The sequence below is a fragment of the Mustela putorius genome, unplaced genomic scaffold (genome assembly GCF_011764305.1).
Source record: "Mustela putorius furo isolate JIRA1106 unplaced genomic scaffold, ASM1176430v1.1 tig00003898_pilon_pilon_pilon, whole genome shotgun sequence".
Taxonomy (NCBI): domain Eukaryota; kingdom Metazoa; phylum Chordata; class Mammalia; order Carnivora; family Mustelidae; genus Mustela; species Mustela putorius.
Window position 1 is genome coordinate 21,251,815 of NW_025422047.1, and position 17,417 is coordinate 21,269,231.

The following is a 17,417-nucleotide window of genomic DNA, read 5'->3' on the forward strand; positions in this document are numbered from 1 at the left end:
CCCCTCACTCTCCCACTCGTGGGTGTCTCCCTGGTCCATCCCCGTGCCCCTCTCCTCTCCTCTGTCCCAGGGGCTCTGTGCCAGGCCCCTCCAAGGCCAGGCCCTTCCTGCCTCCCTCACCTTATAGATCTGGCTGTTTTCCTCATGGGCTGCAGCCCGGGCGTGCAGCTGCATCTTCTCCTTGCTGTTGGACTCGAAGTCACAGATGTTGCAGCGCAGGTGCAGCGGGGGCACGGAGCCATAGGGAGCCCCGTCTCCCAGGGGCACTGGGGCAGGGGAGCCCACGGCCCCACCACCCTCCCTTAGGTGGGCGGCCAGCTGGTACTTCTGTGCATGTTTGTCAGTCTTGAGGTGGAGTTGGAAGTTGGCCTTCAGCTGGGTGCCGTAGCAGCAGAGTTTGCAGCGGTGGGTGTCCCCGGCCACCTCCTTCCACTCAGCCTCCGGGAGGCTCCGGCCCACGCTGCAGTGGTAGAGCAGCAGCTCCAGGCTGTCCGTGCTGAAGGCCTGGCACACCAGGCAGCGGAACACCTTCAGGGCCGGGCTGTCGTCTGGGGGCGGTGAGGTGGGCAGGCCATCGGACAAGGGGCCCAGGAGCTGACTTGGAGGCAGGGGGGTATCCGGGGAGAGGCTGCCAGGGGCTGGGGGACAGAGACAAATGAGTGGCCCAAGGAAGGAAATGGGTGGGTGGGCAAATGAGGGCAGTGCAGAGGGAGCTGGGGTTACCGGGGGAGGGGGATTGGGGGGTTCTGGCCCTTGGGAGCACATAGGGCCTGGAGTTTGGGCCCGGGGAAGGGAGGAGGGGAACCGGGTGCAGAACCCAGGCTACTTACCAGGTGTGGGGAACTTGCGAGCAGACGCTCCAAGGTGGTGGAAGCCGTTGAGAAGCAGCTGGGCTTCCAGGGGCTTGTCTGGCCTCAGCCCAGAGCCGGGCAAGGGAGCCTGAGGCTGCCCCAGGGCCTGTGGCCCGAAGTACTGGAAGAGTTCAGGGGTGGGGGTGGGGGCGGCTCCTGGCGGTGGCGGGGGGCCTGGCCCCACCAGCCCAGGCGGCAGGCCCAGCGGCAGCCCCTGGTGCAGCAGCAGCACATTCTGCATGTGTTTCTCAGAGGTCATGTGGATGCGCAGGTTGCGGGAGATGTTGGTCTCATAGCTGCACACCTTGCACTGCCAGGAAGATTTGGTCTTGGGCTCCTTGTCCCCGGCAACAGCGGGGAGCGCCGCCTCTGGGGGGCTGCCCTGGCCCCCTGGGCCCGCCTGGAAGCCCTGAAGGTTGGCCAGGTGCTTATCCGACTGCATGTGGATGCTGAGGTTGCCCTTGGTGGTGGTGGAGTAGTTGCACACGTCGCAGCGGTAGGGCTTGTAGCCGCAGTTGTAGCTCTCGCCCCGGGCCAGGCGGGGGTGCGCGCCGCCCGCGCTGCAGTAGCTGCAGTGGCTGTTGCTTTCAGGGTGCTTCTCCCGCATGTGCACATCCAGGGTCTGCTGGTACTTGTAGTGCCAGTTGCACTTGGGACACTTGAGCGTCTTGCAGGAGTTGCGAGAGTGTAACAGAGACATGTGGCTGGACAGGCTGAGGCCCTGGAAGGCTGCGGGGGCCGGGGTATAGTCGTCAGCCAGGCGGTAGGGCTGCGGTGGGTCGCTGGAGTCTTCAGGGGAGCCGACGAGGGCAGGGAGAGTGCCCCCCTCCTTGGAGGCGGGTGAGCTTTGGTTGAGTGGGGGGCAGAGCCCTCCGTCCTCTTCTTGCCCCTCGGAGAGCCAATCTGGCCCTGCCTCACCTGCTGCCATCTGTGATTCTTTGGCTTCGGCTGGGCTGGGGTCCCAGGTGGCGGGGGTTGCGGGCGGGGAGGGAGGGCTGAGGGCCATGACTTCGTCGGCAGGCAGGACAGGTGCCTGGGCTTTGGCCTCAGTGGGGCCATCCTCGGGCGGGGGTCCGTTTGCCTCTGTGCTCACTGTGCTGCTGTTGTTGGGGGGGCCTTCTAGAGGGGGCTGAGTAGGTGGTTTTGGTTCCAGAAAGCTTAGGAGGGCCGTGCAGCCCTCCTCTCCCACCTGGAGCACAGCTGCGTTACTGGGCAGGCCCAAGTGTTGAGCAGGGGTGAGCTTCACCCCATGAGACTGTGTGTGACCCACAAAAGCCTGGGGCCTACTGAAACCCAGGCGGCACAGGAGGCAGAGCCAGAAGAGTGCCCTGTGGTCTCCTCCCCTGCTCTCCATAGGGCCATCTTTGGGATCTCCGGGTGGGTTTGGAGCCAGCTGGTAGCTCCAGAAGGCTCCATCCCTTCCCTCACAGGTGGCCGGAGATGGCGCTGAGGTATCACGGGACAGAATTTGGTCAGAAGAGCTAAAGCCTTGGATTGGGTCAAAGCCATGTTGGATATGAAGGGCAGTGAGGAGTGCAGGGGTCGAGTGGGCAAGGAGGGGCAGGCTGGGCTCTTCTTTGAGTCCCACCTCGCCCCAAGGGAAGCCCTTTGGTAACAGTTCACCGCCACCTGTCAGGGACAGCTTGGCTGCGAGGTAGGCCTCACCACCAGCTATGAAGAACAAATGGTTGCTTAGGTCCACGGGTGGGAGCCCACCTCCTTCCTCCTCCTGCTCCTTGTCTTCTTGAACTCCTAGGTCCTTTGGTGAGAAGCCACCACAGCCAGGCTCTTCTCGGGGCTCCCCAGTCTCCTTTGGTGGGACGAGGCCACAGCCCGGCTCCAGGGCCTGTCCCCCCGGCTCTGAGGGCCTCATGCTCTCAGAGCTGGAGGGGGCAGCAGGGGGATCTTTGGTGACAGGGTCAGCGGGGGTGCTGGGGAAGGAGGTGTCCGGAGGCGGGGACGAGGCATGGTGCCCAGGGGTGGGGGTGGCGCCGGCGGTAGAGGGTGCGTTAAGGGTAGCCATTGCTGACGGAGGAGTGCTGGGGGTTCATCTCAGCGTGACAGCCAGTACCCTGCAGGGGGAACGTGGAGAGAGAGCGGGGCCGTGAGGTGGCAGGAGACACTCAGCCAGGTAGTCGACCCTCCAGATACTCCAGCCCCACTAACTTCTTTCCCGAGCACAGACTCAGGTACCGTCTGCCAACGTGAAGCTTCGCCTTAGTGCTAAGTCTTCAAACCTACCGTGTTCAAAATCAGAACTCTGTATTTCTCCCCTGAATTTGGTCCTCCCATCTTTCCTCTCTCAAAAATTGGTACCTCCATTGAGCTGGTTGCTTAGGCAAAAAAGCTAAAAAGCGGGCAGGCACCTGGGTGGCTTGGGAGGTTGAGCGTCTACCTTCGGCTCGGGTCGTGATCCCAGGGGGGAGTCCACTTCTTCCTCTGCCCTTCCTCCCACTCGTTCTCTCAATCTGTCTGTCTCTATCAAATGAATAAAATCTTTAAAAAATCAATAAAAACCAAGGGCAACTGGATGGCACAGTGGCTTAAGCCTCTGCCTTCAGCTCAGGTCATGATCCCAGGGTTCTGGGATCGAGTCCCACATCGGGCTCCCTGCCTCGGGGAGCCTGCTTCTCCCTCTCTCTCTGCCTGCCTCCCCCTATTTGTGCTATCAAATAAATAAATTTTTAAAAAATCAGTAAAAACCTATAAGGTTCCTCTTGCTCCCACTCATATGCAACTGGAGAGCAACCTCTCAGACACCTGTCCTGTCCCTCCACCAGCGTCCTCTCCACTAGCACCATCGTGGCCCAAGCCACTGCCCTTCCTGAACCAGGGCAACAGACTTCACATAGTGGCCTCCACTTCCACTACTGCCCCTACAGCCCAGTCTCCTTCCATCCAGCAGCAGGAAAGATCTTTCTTTTAATTCTCAATTATGAAAAATGCCAAGGTGCCTGGGTGGCTCAGTGGGTTAAGCACCTGCCTTTGGCTCAGGTCATGATGGTGGAATCCAGGTATCAAGTCCCAGCATCATCAGGCTCCTGGCTCAGCAGGGAGTCTGCCTCTCCCTCTGAACTTCCCCCCCTTCACGCTTTCTCTCTCTCACGCGTGTGCTCTTTCTCAAATAAATAAATAAAATCTTTAAAAAAATAAAAGAAGGGGTGCCTGGGTGGCTAAGGTCACAATCTCAGGGTCCTGGGATCGAGCCCCGCATTGGGCTCTCTACTCGGCAGGGAGCCTGCTCCCCCCCCCCAACGCCGGCCTCTCTGCCTGCTTGTGAGCTCTGTTTCTGAGTCAAATAAATAAAAATTTTTTTAAAGATTTGATTTATTTATTTATTTATTTTTAAAGATTTTATTTATTTATTTGACAGAGAGAAATCACAAGTAGATGGAGAGGCAGGCAGAGAGAGGAAGGGAAGCAGGCTCCCTGCTGAGCAGAGAGCCTGATGCGGGACTCGATCCCAAGACCCTGAGATCATGACCTGAGCCGAAGGCAGTGGCTTAACCCACTGAGCCACCCAGGTGCCCCAAGATTTTATTTATTTATTTGACAGACAGAGATCACAAGTAGGCAGAGAGGCAGGCAGAGAGAGAGGAAAGGAAGCAGGCTCCCCGCTGAGCAGAGAGCCCGATGCGGGGCTTGATCCCAGGACCCTGGCATCATGATCTGAACCAAAGGCAGAGGCTTTAACCCACTGAGTCACCCAGGTGCCCCTAAATAAATAAAATCTTAAAACTGCCAGACCTATATAAAAGTACAGGAACCCTTTTGTTCTCATCACTCAGCTTCAAAAGCCACCAACACATGGTTGGTCTTGTTCCATCCATATCCTCACCCATTTCCCCTTTTCCCATATTGTTTTAAAGCACATTTCAGTTATCATAAAGAAGCATCTTTTAAAATGTAAATTGTAGGGGCACCTGGGTGGCTCAGTGGGTTAAGGCCTCTGCCTTCGGCTTAGGTCATGATCCCAGGGTCCTGGGATCAAGCCCCGCATCTGGCTCTTTGCTTGCCTGTATGCCTACTTGTGCTCTCTCTCCGTCAAACAAATAAATAAAAATCTTAAAAAAAAAAAATGTAAATTGTAGGGGCACGTGGGTGGCTCAGTCATTAAGCGGCTGCCTTCAGATCAGGTCATGATCCCAGGGTCCTGGGATCGAACCCCACATCAGGTTCCCTGCTTGGCAGGAAGCCTGCTTCTCTCTCTCCCAGTTCCCCTACTTGTGTTCCCTCTCTCTCACATAAATAAATAAAATCTTTCAAAAAAAAAAAAAAGTTGTACTACAAAGAAGCAGCTTTTAAAACGTAAACTCTATTTCTGCCTAGAACCTGTCCGTGATTTCTCACTGCACTGTGAATAAGATCCAAACTCTGTCCCTGATTTACAAAAGCATCTATCTCATCTAATGCCTACCCACTTCTGACACATCTTCAAATCCTCCACCCCGCCTGGCTGGCTAGCAGCGGTCCACTGGCCTCTCCGTTCCTCAAACATGTCAAGTTCATTCCCACCTTAGGGCCTTGCCTAAGGTAAACAGCCTAGACCTCTGTTTAGTGGCTCCTGCTCATTCAGGTCTCTGCTTACCTGTCACCCCTTCCAACAGGCCTTCCCTCCCTACAGAGGCTACCAGGCCCTGGGGGTTATTTTCTTCAGAGCTTTACCACTACCTCCTATTTCCTGGTTTACATATTTCTGCCTAGAATTCTAGAAGGTCAATGCCAGGAGAGCAAGAACTCTTGTGTTATTTATTACTCTATCATTAGCACCATGAAACATGCCTGCCACGTGTAGTCAATACATTATGTGCTGAATGAATGAACTCTAGGAAAGACCCTCAGATTTTCCACTCACTGAAGGGGTAGTTGCCCTAAGTCAAGGTCCTCTGGCAAGGGAGGCCACAGTGAACTTTCACTGGCCTGCAGGTGCCCTCCAGATCATCCACCGCTAGTCACTGCATGCGGAATAGGCAGAGGCTTCCCTGGCCAGTTGGAAGATAACAGCTGCAATGTGATTAACCTCCTCCTCCCCAAAGAGATTAAAAAAAAAAAAAAGTAACAGTAATATTATTATTAGAAGCTATCCAGGTCCATCTGCCACAGTCCTGGTACTGTGCTAAATGCTTTCATCAATAATCTCATTTAATGTAACAACCAACCACCTTACTTTACAGAGAGGTTGAGCAAGCTGCTGACTGTCACGCAGGTCCAAGAAGGTGAAACGAGAAAAGGACCGGTGGGGCCCAGATGGGCCCCTCCAACTACCTGGTTGGTTCTCAGACCCAATACAGACCAAAACCGCCTCCAACCGCCTAGCAATCAGAATTCCCGGGCTCCGTCCAGCTGAATAGAAGCACCTGGCCTCCCAGGCTGCTCCCAACCTTTTTACCTTGATGACCACACCTCCCTGCCCCCACCCAACTCACCAATTCCCCAGACATCACCATCCCATACTTCTCCCCATGTCCTAAGTGGCTTGCATCCTTTCCAGTTTTTACTATCAGCCAATCTCTAATAACTTAACCTTCCGAGCTCAGCCCAGTGCCGGGAAGAGATGTGGCCTCTCCTTCCCTGGGCCACCTCTAACCCTCACCTTCAGACTCTTCCATTAGGACTTGGTCTTCAGTCTGGCCCCACCTAGCCTGCAGGCCCCCTTTCCCACCCCCCCCTCCTCCTGGGGGGCTAGCCAGGCGTGAAGTCGGAGCCATTAAGGAGCTCCGCGTGGGGCTGGAGCAGCATGCTAATGAAAATGCAAATCAGCACCTGGGCGAGGGGTGGAGGGGGGGGGTCGTTGGAAAACCAAGAGGGAAGTAAAGGAATTAGATGGAGGGGTTATCCTAGATACCCAGAAAGCAGAAGCCCGACCCTGTCTGAGAAAGGTGTCCCCCCGCAGAATCCTTGGGGGTAGATGCGCTGGCTCACGAGGGTCTGACAATCCACTGTCACCCCCCACAATGGGGGCTTGCCACCCTTCCACCGCCCCACCTGGTGAGAAGGACTGAGGTTGGGCCCGAGGGGCTTCTCCGGGGCCCTGCCACGGAGGGCTGACCTGGGTGGTGCTCCGGCCCGCGGGGTCACCGCGCCTACATCCCATCGTTCAGCGGCTTCCTCCTGCCTCCCAACTCCAGCTCCAACTTCAGAGGAGGTACTAGGAAGACCTAAGCCCCAGATCCTTTCTCCAAAGCTTTTATTTCCCAGGCCTGGAAAAAGACCCAGCTGATTGCTAGCTAGAAACCAAAGGAGTTTTAGCTTTGGGCTAGCTTGTGGGTGAGACCCAGACAGCTGAGGGGAGGTCGGCAGCTGTTTAAAATTGCAAATCTCTTCCCCACCTCCCCCCTCCTCCTCTACAGGAAAGAATTTCAATTGCAAATTTATCTCTGCCTCAGTGCGCCCCCCCACTCCTCCCCCCACTTCTCCGCATTTCTCCCCCCTCACCCTCTATTTATTATAAACCTTTAACTGCAGCAATTAGTTTTTCACCTTTTTCCCCCTCCTTCCATTTCCCTCCTCCTCACTCTTTTCTTCCTTCCCTCTCTGGGCCGGTGTCCCTCTCCTTGCGCTTCCTACCTGGAACTCAGTCTGCAGCTCTCGCTGGAGATGGTGCAAAACCAGATGATGAACCAAGCCACCCTCCACCTACCCCCCAGCCCCGGGCCAAGCGTCCTGTCCACCCTCAGACTGCTGCCATTCCTCCTGTAGGTCCGGGCTGTCCTTAAGGGCGTCTCCTCTCCCTTGGTGCACAACCAAGAGGCGGGGAAGGGGAGAAGGTGCCCCTCAAGGGCCCTGGCATTCCTGCCTCTGGGGGAGGGAGGGGGCGAAGAGGGCAGGCCAGGCAGAGGGTGGAAGTGGAGGGACAGTCCAAGGAAAGGTGGCAGCAAGGGCTGGGGCCCAGGAGGAGAGGGGTTAGGGGAGACAGCAGGCAGTGGCGGCGGTGTGATTAGAGCGGAGATTGATGTGAAGGGGCGCCACAGACGGCAGAGAGAGTCAATAAAACGAGAGGATCACATTAGAGGCGACAGAGAGAGCTTTAAATTACAAGGCTGCTGCCACCGAGGGGGATGGGAGGAGGCAGGCCTGGAGCCAAGGGAGGGTGGAGAGTTCTGAGGGTGTAGCCGTCCCCTGAGAGGAATCTTCCAGCTCCAAAATGGCCCTCAGTCTCCAGAGCTCCCCTGCTGCCCCTTCATTCCATTTCTCTCCCTAATGCTTCCTTCCCTCCTGGGGCGAGGAGCGGAGAAAAGGGAAGACGGAGTGATGGAGAAATAGAAGAGATTTTCTTTTTTTTGTTTGTTTCTGTTGCCCTCTTCCTCTTTCCAGAGCCTTGTTCCTGGCTGCTGCTCAGGCTGAGAAGAGAAGGCTGAGATACTGTCAAAGCTGAGCTGGGGAGCGGCTGCCCCACAGCCGTCCTCACTGAACTGCACAGACCTGTTCCTCAGAAAGACACCCAGTAAATAGCTGCACAAAAATTCCTCTGTCTTGATGTGCGCTCCCTGTTCTCGGGGCAGACACACAGTACCTAGAACAGGAGGGAGCCCGGAGGCTCCAACACAGACAGTGGGACCCAGAAAGCTATGGGGAGAGAGACAGATGGGCCAAAAGGCTTGAATGGGACGTTATGACCGTCTGAGGAGGTGGGCTGTGAGACCACGCGAGGCAGGCAGAACATAGTGAGACTTAAGACCCGAGAACTACAGGAGCTAAAGGAGCAAGGGTAAAGGAAGGACCAAAGAAAGGAGGAGGCCCGAGGAAGGAGACAATCTGCCCCTCACCAAGGAGGAATTAGGGCGTGGGGTCACGCTGGCCCGCGGAAGCCAAGGCAAAGCCGGCCAGGGGCGCTGCCTCAGAGCCCAGCGAGACTAAGACTATCCGTGGGTAGCACCCCCTCCCGGCCCCAGCCGACTAGGAGAAGGGAAGGAACACTACTGCTCCCTAGTGGTTACGACAGGAACAGCACCAAGGAGAAGACAGGCAGAGGAACAGATCGCCTTTCTCTTCCTGGCCTCCCGTCCTTAAACCAGAAAGCAAAACCCCACTCCCTTCTTTTCTCCAAGCCCAAGGACAAGGCAAAGGCTTTCCTTGAAAAGTCTGCCTGAGAGCACCAGCACTTTTGCTTAAAATTTACATACAATGATTTCCCCATCAGAGCCCTCCAGACACTTTTCTCTTTTCCTCTCTGAAATTCTTGCCTACAGCACTGCTCTCTTCCACACTCACTTTGCCCTGGGCTCTCTCCTCATTTTGTCTCAACCTGTTGCTTTCAAGAGGCCTCAGACATGGAGAAGAGGGTCTTGAAGAGAAAAAGATGGAGTGAGTGCCCTGTCTCAGGGGGACTCTTTGGTATAAACAGCAAATAAACTCTGACTTAATGAGCTTTATTTTTAGGGGAAGAACATAGGCTTTGGATTCATGCAGACCCAGGTTCAGTGCTGATTCTCTCACTCACCAGCTGTGCCACCTTGGTAAGTTACTTGTCTATTTCCTTATCTGGGAAAATGGGAAGAAGGATTCCTTCCTTTCTGGCCACTGTGTGCACGTCCAGTGGACACTGGATGGTCAGGTTAGTTCTTTTCCTTCTCTTCACTAGCTCCGCCCACAGAGTAGAGCAAGGTGTTTGCAGGTAGGAGACAACTTTCCTTCCACCTTGTCCCTTCTTGTTTTTTTTTTTTTTAAAGTTTTTATTTATTGACAGAGGGGGGGGGAGCACAAGCAGGGGGAGTGGCAGGCAGAGAGGGAGGGAGAAGCAGGCTCCCTGCTGAACAGAGAGCCCCATGTGGGGCTCCATCTCAGGACCCCAGGATCACAATCTGAGCCAAAGGCAGGTGCCCAACCATCTGAGCCACCCAGGTGCCCCTGCCTTGTCCCTCTTGACCAGGACTCATCCTCTAATTTCTGCCCATTTCAAAAACTGAGAGCAGTGCCTTCAGTGGACAGGATTTAAATCTAAGTGTGCCCAGCAGCAGAGTTCACTTCTCACTTTGTTCTCTAGATTGCCAGGCCTCAAGACACCCCATCATCCCAGAGCAGAGAATGAAAGCCTTGCCTGGGCCCACACTTGGCCAGGGTGCAGAAGCAGCTAATACTTGGATCAAAACTATATGGCCTCTCCCTGCATTTAAATTTTAAAAAAAATTTTTTAAAGATTTTATTTATTCATTTGACACACACACACAGAGAGATCACAAGCAGGCAGAGAGAGAGAGGGAGAAACAGGCTCCCTGCCGAGCAGAGAGCCCGATGCAGGGCTCAATCCCAAGACCCTGAGACCATGACCCGAGCCGAAGGCAGAGGCCTAACTCTCTGAGCCACGCAGGCGCCCCACTCTCCCTGCATTTAAAATGATCATTTTCTCTGTCTCAAAATCTTACCTTATTTAAAAAGAAAACAAAAGGAGGTACTCCTATTCCTCCATTTTATATATTTTTCACATTTCAAGTTTTTATTTAAAATCTAGCAAGTAACATATAGTGTAATATTAGTCTCAGGAGTACCTATTCCTCTATTTTAATCCTACCTATCTCTCCTAGATCTCTCCATCTCCCTCTACCCCAAATATCTGGCAGTGTTTACTTTGTGCAATAGTTTTGTCCACAGGATGGAAAATGAGAATGGCAGGGAATGAGATACTCAGACAAGTGAAGGAGTGTCATAGGGGGTAAAGAGAGAGCTAATGCAGAGAAGAGGGAGAGGTAGGGAAGCTCGGGGAAGGGGCCGGATCTTGATCCGCACATGTGATTACTGAATCTCACTAAGACCTCCCAGCTTTGACATCAGATTGGGCAGGTGGCCTGTCCTCACTGGGAAGGATGGAGCAAGGGGGCTGTGTCTTACATCTTGCAAGATGCTTAAGGGAACTAACTGTATGAGGTGTGAGGGGGAAAGTGAGGCAGAGAGGAAGAAGACTGAGGGGTTGGGGGAGGGTAGGCTAGGAGCAGAAGGCAGGGGTCTAAAGGAAACTGTGGACTAAAACCACAGCTAGCTAGTTGAACATCCATCCACATTTGCATGGCATGTTGAATGGGCTGCTGGAGGGGTGGATGTCCTGGAGAGGAGTGGCCCCTTTCGCCCATGCATCTCCCTTAATGACACCTCAGTTGTTAGGACAGCAGGGTGGAGCTGTGTGATATCATAGGGGAGACTCAGGCCAGACAACCCCATAAGCCAGCTCTGAACACTTCTTCTATATGAAGGGCAGGAAGTAGTGCCCTTGAATTGAGATTCAGGATCCTATCTGATCCTGGCAGGGGGGACCTCTGTACAAGACTGCTGATCTCCCTGCACTCAGAAAGAAATTACACACAATTCTTTAGAATCATTTGGAAGAATACCATTCTAAGTGACTGTGTATATAAACAAACCCTTCTAATTCTTTGAGCCTCTGTGAACCCTTGTGATGGTAACGACTCCATTTAACTAGTGTCACAACAACAACTACTAATAATAATGTCATTAAATGTTTCCTGTATGCCAGCACCATGCTGAGCCCTGGCCAAGCCTTGCATCACCTGATTCTGACCTGCAGTCTGATGAAAACTACAGCTATTCATTCCCATTTTACAAACATGGAAACAGACTTAGATGGGTTAAGGAATTTCTAAGGTCTCACACTTGGGAAGAAGTAGAGCCCAGGGGCGCCTGGGTGGCTCAGTGGGTTAAGCCTCTGCCTTCAGCTCAGGTCATGATCTCAGGGTCTTGGGATCGAGTCCCACATCAGGCTTTCTGCTCAGTGGAGAGCCTGCTTCCTCCTCTCTCTCTCTCTCTCTCTCTGTGCCTGCCTCCCTGCCTACTTGTGATCTCTCTGTCGAATGGATGAATAAAACCTTAGAAAAAAAAGAAGTAGAGCCCAAACTGGATTCAGGTAGCCTGACCTCAGCACTATTCGTAAGCTTCTGAACTCTGGCTGCCATGTATTTTGAACGAGGTCTTTGAGTTTTGCGTGTGTTACTCTGCCCTTATGTGCGTCCTCCCTTGAGCATATAAGCCCGAGGATACATATCAGGTCCTCTTTCAGCTTGGAAGGTGATGGCCACTCTAAATTTCTTAGTAGAAGATGGGCCAAAAGAGGACCAAGGCTCTGTGCAACTCCAGGGGGCGCTATTCACACTGTAGTCAATTAGGGGCCCTAGCCATTCCTTTTTTTTTTTTTTAAAGATTTTATTTATTTATTTGACAGAGAGAGAGATCACAAATAGGCAGAGAGACAGACAGAGAGAGAGATGAGGAAAAGGAGGCTCCCTGCTGAGCAGAGAACCCTATGCGGGACTCGATCCCAGGCCCCCGGGATCATGACCTGAGCCAAAGGCAGAGGCTTAACCCACTGAGCCACCCAGGTGCCCCCCTAGCCATTCCTTTTGTATGTTTGTGTTTGGGGTGGGGGGAGAGCTAGATGTCAAAAGGCGGAGTTGAGGATATGTGTATTCGTTTGGGATAATCTCTCTTAAAGCTGGAAGTCTCCACATGTGCATCCATGATAGCAGATGGACTTCAAGACAGACAGTATGGTTATGGTTATGATTTAGAACGCGGCCTTTAGGGTCAAACTGGAATCCAATTTTAGTTCTAGTCTGTATTATGTAAATGACTTCGGGTGAGTTGCTTAAAAACGATTTCTTCCTATACATAATGGGGACTGGCTCCTCATGGAGTTGTGTCCATTGAGATGATCATTATCCAGGCCAGCACTTTGTGATCAATAAATGGAAACGGTAATTATTCATCCACGTGCCTTATTTCCTGAGTTGGGGTGTACGCGTGTGTTTACTGTTTTCTGACTCTGTGTGTGGCCGAGGGCCTGGGTGTAGTGCTGTGGGTCCCAGCACCGTTTCGAGGTTAGTGAAGGTGCTGGTTCTCGAGCCTCCCGCTGGGTCTCCCCGACGCCCCGGTACTGCCGGCGGGGGCCGGGGGCTGCCCGCTGGGCGGCGGGGTGTCCGGTGCGGGTGTGTTGCTTCGTGCCTGTTTGTGCTCGGCGGCCCGGCTGGCGCGGGCGTGTTTGGGGTGGTGGTAATTACTGGGATGGCCCAGCCCTAATGAGTGTGATCCCGTTACACTCTCGCCGCCTCTAATGGAGCTAACCTCATTTCACAGCCATTAGAGATGGAGATGAGGCCCCGCCCACTGCCCCCGCCAGCTGCAGCTCCCGCAGCCCGGCCACGTTCTTTCCCTCCGGCTCGCCATTTCCCGGTGCCACCTCTCCTTCTCCCGCCTGGTCTTGCGCTTCTCCTTCCAGGCTTCTCTGCCCTGTTCCCCATTGTTCTCTTCCGTCCCAGCTTTCCGCTCCCCTCGCCTCTCCCCTGCTCCTGGTGCGTCCCCTTCCCTCGGCCTCCGCTGTGCCTGGGTTCCCTCCTCCTCGTTCGGCCTACGCATCTCTGCTTGCCTGTCCTCTCCTCTGCGCCCCTCCCCCGCCCTTCCCTGCAGCTGGCCCTCCCCTGCCCCACATTGCCCCGTCCGGCCAAAGGACAAATCTCAAGGGGAAACCAGCAAAGACAAACAAGGAGCAGTGACTTCATTATCGTCGTTAATTTGCCACTTCAGTTTCTCCCACAAGGGTCAAAGCCAGCACGGCTTGAACTCAGGGCTGCCACGGAGGCAGAGCCGAGGCTGCCTTTTCGGCTTGAAGCCTCTCCCCAACCACTCTCCCTCCCTCCCCTTCCAACGCTGCCGTCGTTTCCCGGCAGGGGGTCAGACTCCCGGTTTTGCTCCTCCATTTCTTTCCCTGGCCGCACAGCCTACCGCCCTCCCTCCTTTTTCATTTAAATTGTGGCCTTCATTCCAGCTCGAAGTCACATGGTTTTTGCCTCGGACTCCCTCTCTCAGCCATACTCTAACGGTCCCCGCTTCTCCAGCTCCCTGCCCCATCGATCCTGCACCCCCTTCTTGGCTTCCCCTGGCCTTCTCTCTTCCTAACCTCACCCTTCCCTGAAGCATCGGGATTTATCTCTGGATTTTGGAAATCCGGCAGCCAGAAGAAGCTGGAGATGGAAGAAGGCATTCTGGCCCAAGCATGCCAGAGGTCCAGAACTTGGAAAAGGCTGGACAGGAAAGAAGACAGCTGCCATGGGGGCAAGAGGCCCATGAGTCAGAAGCAGCAGCAGAATCTAGACTCAGACATCCCAGACCCGAAAAACCACCTCGGAGACCAGAGAAAAAGGAGGATAAATGGCCTTGGCTTGGGCTTGAGACTGAGGTGGGTGGGTGGGGGGTGATCATGGAGAAAACAAGGATGGAAAGATATGAGGATGGAAATGGCGTGCATCCCCATCAGTTCCTCAGGGAAACCCAGTCTAACACTCCGGTCCCACCCTCTGCCTTCCTTCACTGAGAAGCCAAATGACTAGCAATTGACTCTTAACCTTTCCTCGGATCCCAGCCCCAAAGGGAGAGGCTGAGGGTAGCTGGCTGTGACTAGAGGAGGCACTAGGGAAATGTCCACACTGAAGTAAAAATTTCTGGCCCACACCCATCCTGCCCCACTGACTGCATGTCAGTCAGCACGCTACACTGAGCGCGAGCCTGCATGCATTTACCTTCTCTCAGAAAAGAGCTCTAGATACTATGTCCTCCTAATTGCACAGGCTGCCGTGTGGTGACTCCAAGACTGGAAGCTTCGCTTTCATGTAATCCCCTATTCCTGCCCAAACACAGAGAGGCAGCGCCTGTTCTCTCACTTGACTTGGAAAGAAAATTTTTGAGGGATACCCAGCTATCTCAGCAGGAATAGGAAAAAAAAAAAAAAAAAAGGTCTCTCAGTTGTTAATTGTCTGCTTTCAGCTCAGGGTCCTGGGATTGAGCCCAGCATTGCATAGGGCTCCCTGCTCAGCGGGAAGCCTGCTTCTCCCTCTCCCACTTCCCCAGCTTGTGTTCCTTCTCTCCCTGTCTCTGTCAAATAAATAAATAAAAATCTTTTAAAAAGAAAAAAAAAATGTCTCCCTCCAGGTATACGCAGTCTAGTGGTATAGCTTGGTGACAGGGAAACAGGCGGATCTTAGCCTGGTCACCCCTTGAACTTGGCATCTCGAACAACCATCCAGAGGCCCTAGTCTCAGGACTACTTTCCTACAGGAGGGGGCTACTGAGAGCCAGTGGGATTACCTCAGGATGCTGAGGGACGGCCCTCTAATCTTTCACCCCTGTCTCAAGAGCCTGGGGTGGAGGAGGGGTGGGCAGGCAGGCCCCTGGGCTTTCCCCAGAGAGGCAAGGGGCTCTGGGAAAGTGAGTGGTGGGATGACTGAGAAGGCAGAGAAGAAAGATGGAAAAATCAATGAAATGAGTTTCTAACGGTGAGGTAAAGGACCGCCGTGTCGACAGCCTGTCGCCTGCTGCAAAATATGAGCTGCCCAAGTCCATGGTGGTGGCTGACAGTGCATCCAGCTGCCACTGCCCTCCTTTCAGGGTACCCCCCTCCAGCCCCTTCTCCAGTTGCCCTGGCCTTTCTTATTATAGCCAGACTTCCCCTTCCCTCCCAGGGCTCCCCACTTGCTTGCTTGCTCCCTTCTGGGTCTTCTCTCCTCGAGTCCTCAACCCATTCAGGGTCTTTATGACTCCACCATAGAAATAGGAAGATTATAATCCTTGACCCGTGCATCTTTCTTGAAGACTTCTGTGTACTGGGACACCTCTCTGCAGATTTCCCTCAGAGTTGTGATGAGCTCCACATTTCTTGCCACACCCCATCCCTTTCTAGAGCCTCTGGACTCTCAACAATTGGCAGTCAGGGATCAAGGCCATCCCCACAGGGTTCTTGACACCCAGGTCTGTGCCTACTGCCTGCTGGCCCACTTGGCCAGTGCTGACTTCCTTGTGTTTGCCTGGATTGGGAGAGGGTGTATAGGATGGGCCTGGTATTGATTCATGAACTCTTGGTGACTTGGGGGGCGGGGCAGGGTTATGACTGATTCAGATGTGGTTCTAAGATTGGGAATGGGGTAAAGTGGCAATGCTACTTACAATTCACATCTGCCAACTCTTGTCCTCAGAAACAACTCCCAACCTTTTCTGGAAACCACCTCCTTTCTCTATCCTCTTCCTCATCTTCCTCTTGGGCTTCTGAGACTGTTCATTCATGTTTTCTTCCCATTATCTCTCCAAAGACTCCCCAGATCAGCCCCAAGAGTCAGCCCTCCAAGTGTGGCTGCCTTGGCTGACACCAAGTGTGCCTCTAACCTAGATAGTCTCTCCTCTCTCCACCTCAGATCTCACTGCTGTTCAGTGAACTCCCCTCCAGCCCTTTCCTTCAGTTTCTGCTTTCCCAACTTGCCCGTTTATGGAGACTTAGGCCTGAGAGGAAGGTAGGCAACTCCTTTCCCTGGCTTCTTCTGATTAATTCAACATTCAGTCAACAGACGTTTAACTAAGCATCATCTATGTGGCAGATGCTGGGCTATGTGCTGGGAAACAATCGGAAAGTAGGACAAGGCACCTGCACCTAGGGCCATCATGACTAACCCTGGCTCTCTCACCCAACAGCTTCCTCTCTCAACTCAGTCGCCCCACCCCACCCCAAACAAAGTCCACTGTGCCCAGTGGCATTTCAGAACCCAGCCCTTTTCTCTATCCCTGCCTCAGGTTGCACTCACACAGCCCTGATCTCCTCTCTTCTGCATTTCCAGCTTCAGTCTCCACTCCTAAACCCAGAGCTAGGGTCATCTTACATTTTCAACTCTCCTCCCTGCTCACAAAGCCCTTCTCCTTTCACGTTCCCAAACTGCCATTTCCAGTTTTCTTCCTTCTTTGCCTGCCTTTCAGTCCTACCACCCGGTCCTCAATGCCCCGACTCCCAAGGTCTCTTCCTCTTGCTCCGGCAGGTTCCCGTGAATGTCAGGGACTCACATAGGAGATCTCACTCTGAGCTCAGAACAGCTCTGGGGAGGCAAGGTCAAGCTACCGACCCAGGGATCCTAGAGATCAGACTCAGGCCCTGGCCTCCGTAGTGCCCAGCTCCCAGCAAAGCAGCAAGTTGTTCCTCTGTGGGTCTCAAGGTAACACCAGCTGCTCTGACATCACGGAGGGAGGAACCCTGTCAGGTTGCCAGGGCAACACCAGCAATTTATGACATCAGAGCTTGAGGCCTTTGGTTCTCAGGGGACTAGAAAGATTCAAGTTCCTGTCAGCTAAAGTAAATGGGAATTCTACTTTTTCATCTCTTTGCTCGTGTCCCCCTGGCTTGGGAATGAAAAGCAAAGGCCTCTGGTGGGGTAGTGAAGGATGTGGCCAGTGGAACGGATGCTTGTGAGGTCTCTTTCCCTCTCTCTTCACCAGTATCTCTGCACGCTCTCTGCCTCTCCTTTGGCATCTCTCTCTTGCGGGGCTTCACCCGGTGGCATTTCTGCTATGCCTTTTTCCGAATCACCCCTCCTGCGGCGCTCTCTTTGCACCGGTCACGCTGTGTCCCTCTCACACCAGAGGCATTTGTTTCCTTTGATACCTCATGCTCTCCTTTCTTCCCCCTCCCAAGCTCTGTGTGGCTCTGATCTGCTTCAGCACTCCTCCATTTGCCTTCCATTTACCTTCTTTGTACCATATTCTTTTTCCACCTCATCTTATTCTTCAATTCCTCCCTTCCCCCACTTTACCATT

At 53.8% G+C, this 17,417-nt stretch overlaps 1 protein-coding gene across 2 annotated transcripts in view; it reads right to left on the reverse strand.

The window, feature by feature from the left end:
* Positions 1–17,417, reverse strand: part of ZFHX2 (zinc finger homeobox 2) — a 31,094-nt gene that overhangs the window by 10,927 nt on the left and 2,750 nt on the right. Inside the window, exons 2-3 of one of the 2 annotated variants that reach the window (XM_004755292.3) lie at positions 831–2,923; positions 121–638 (exon numbers count right to left, since the gene is read on the reverse strand). In XM_004755292.3, coding sequence (XP_004755349.1) covers positions 121–638; positions 831–2,874 — 2,562 coding nt within the window. In that variant the 5' untranslated portion in view covers positions 2,875–2,923. Of the gene's footprint in view, positions 1–120; positions 639–830; positions 2,924–17,417 lie in introns of those variants that run through there. The other variant, XM_013057640.2, reaches the window with a different exon arrangement.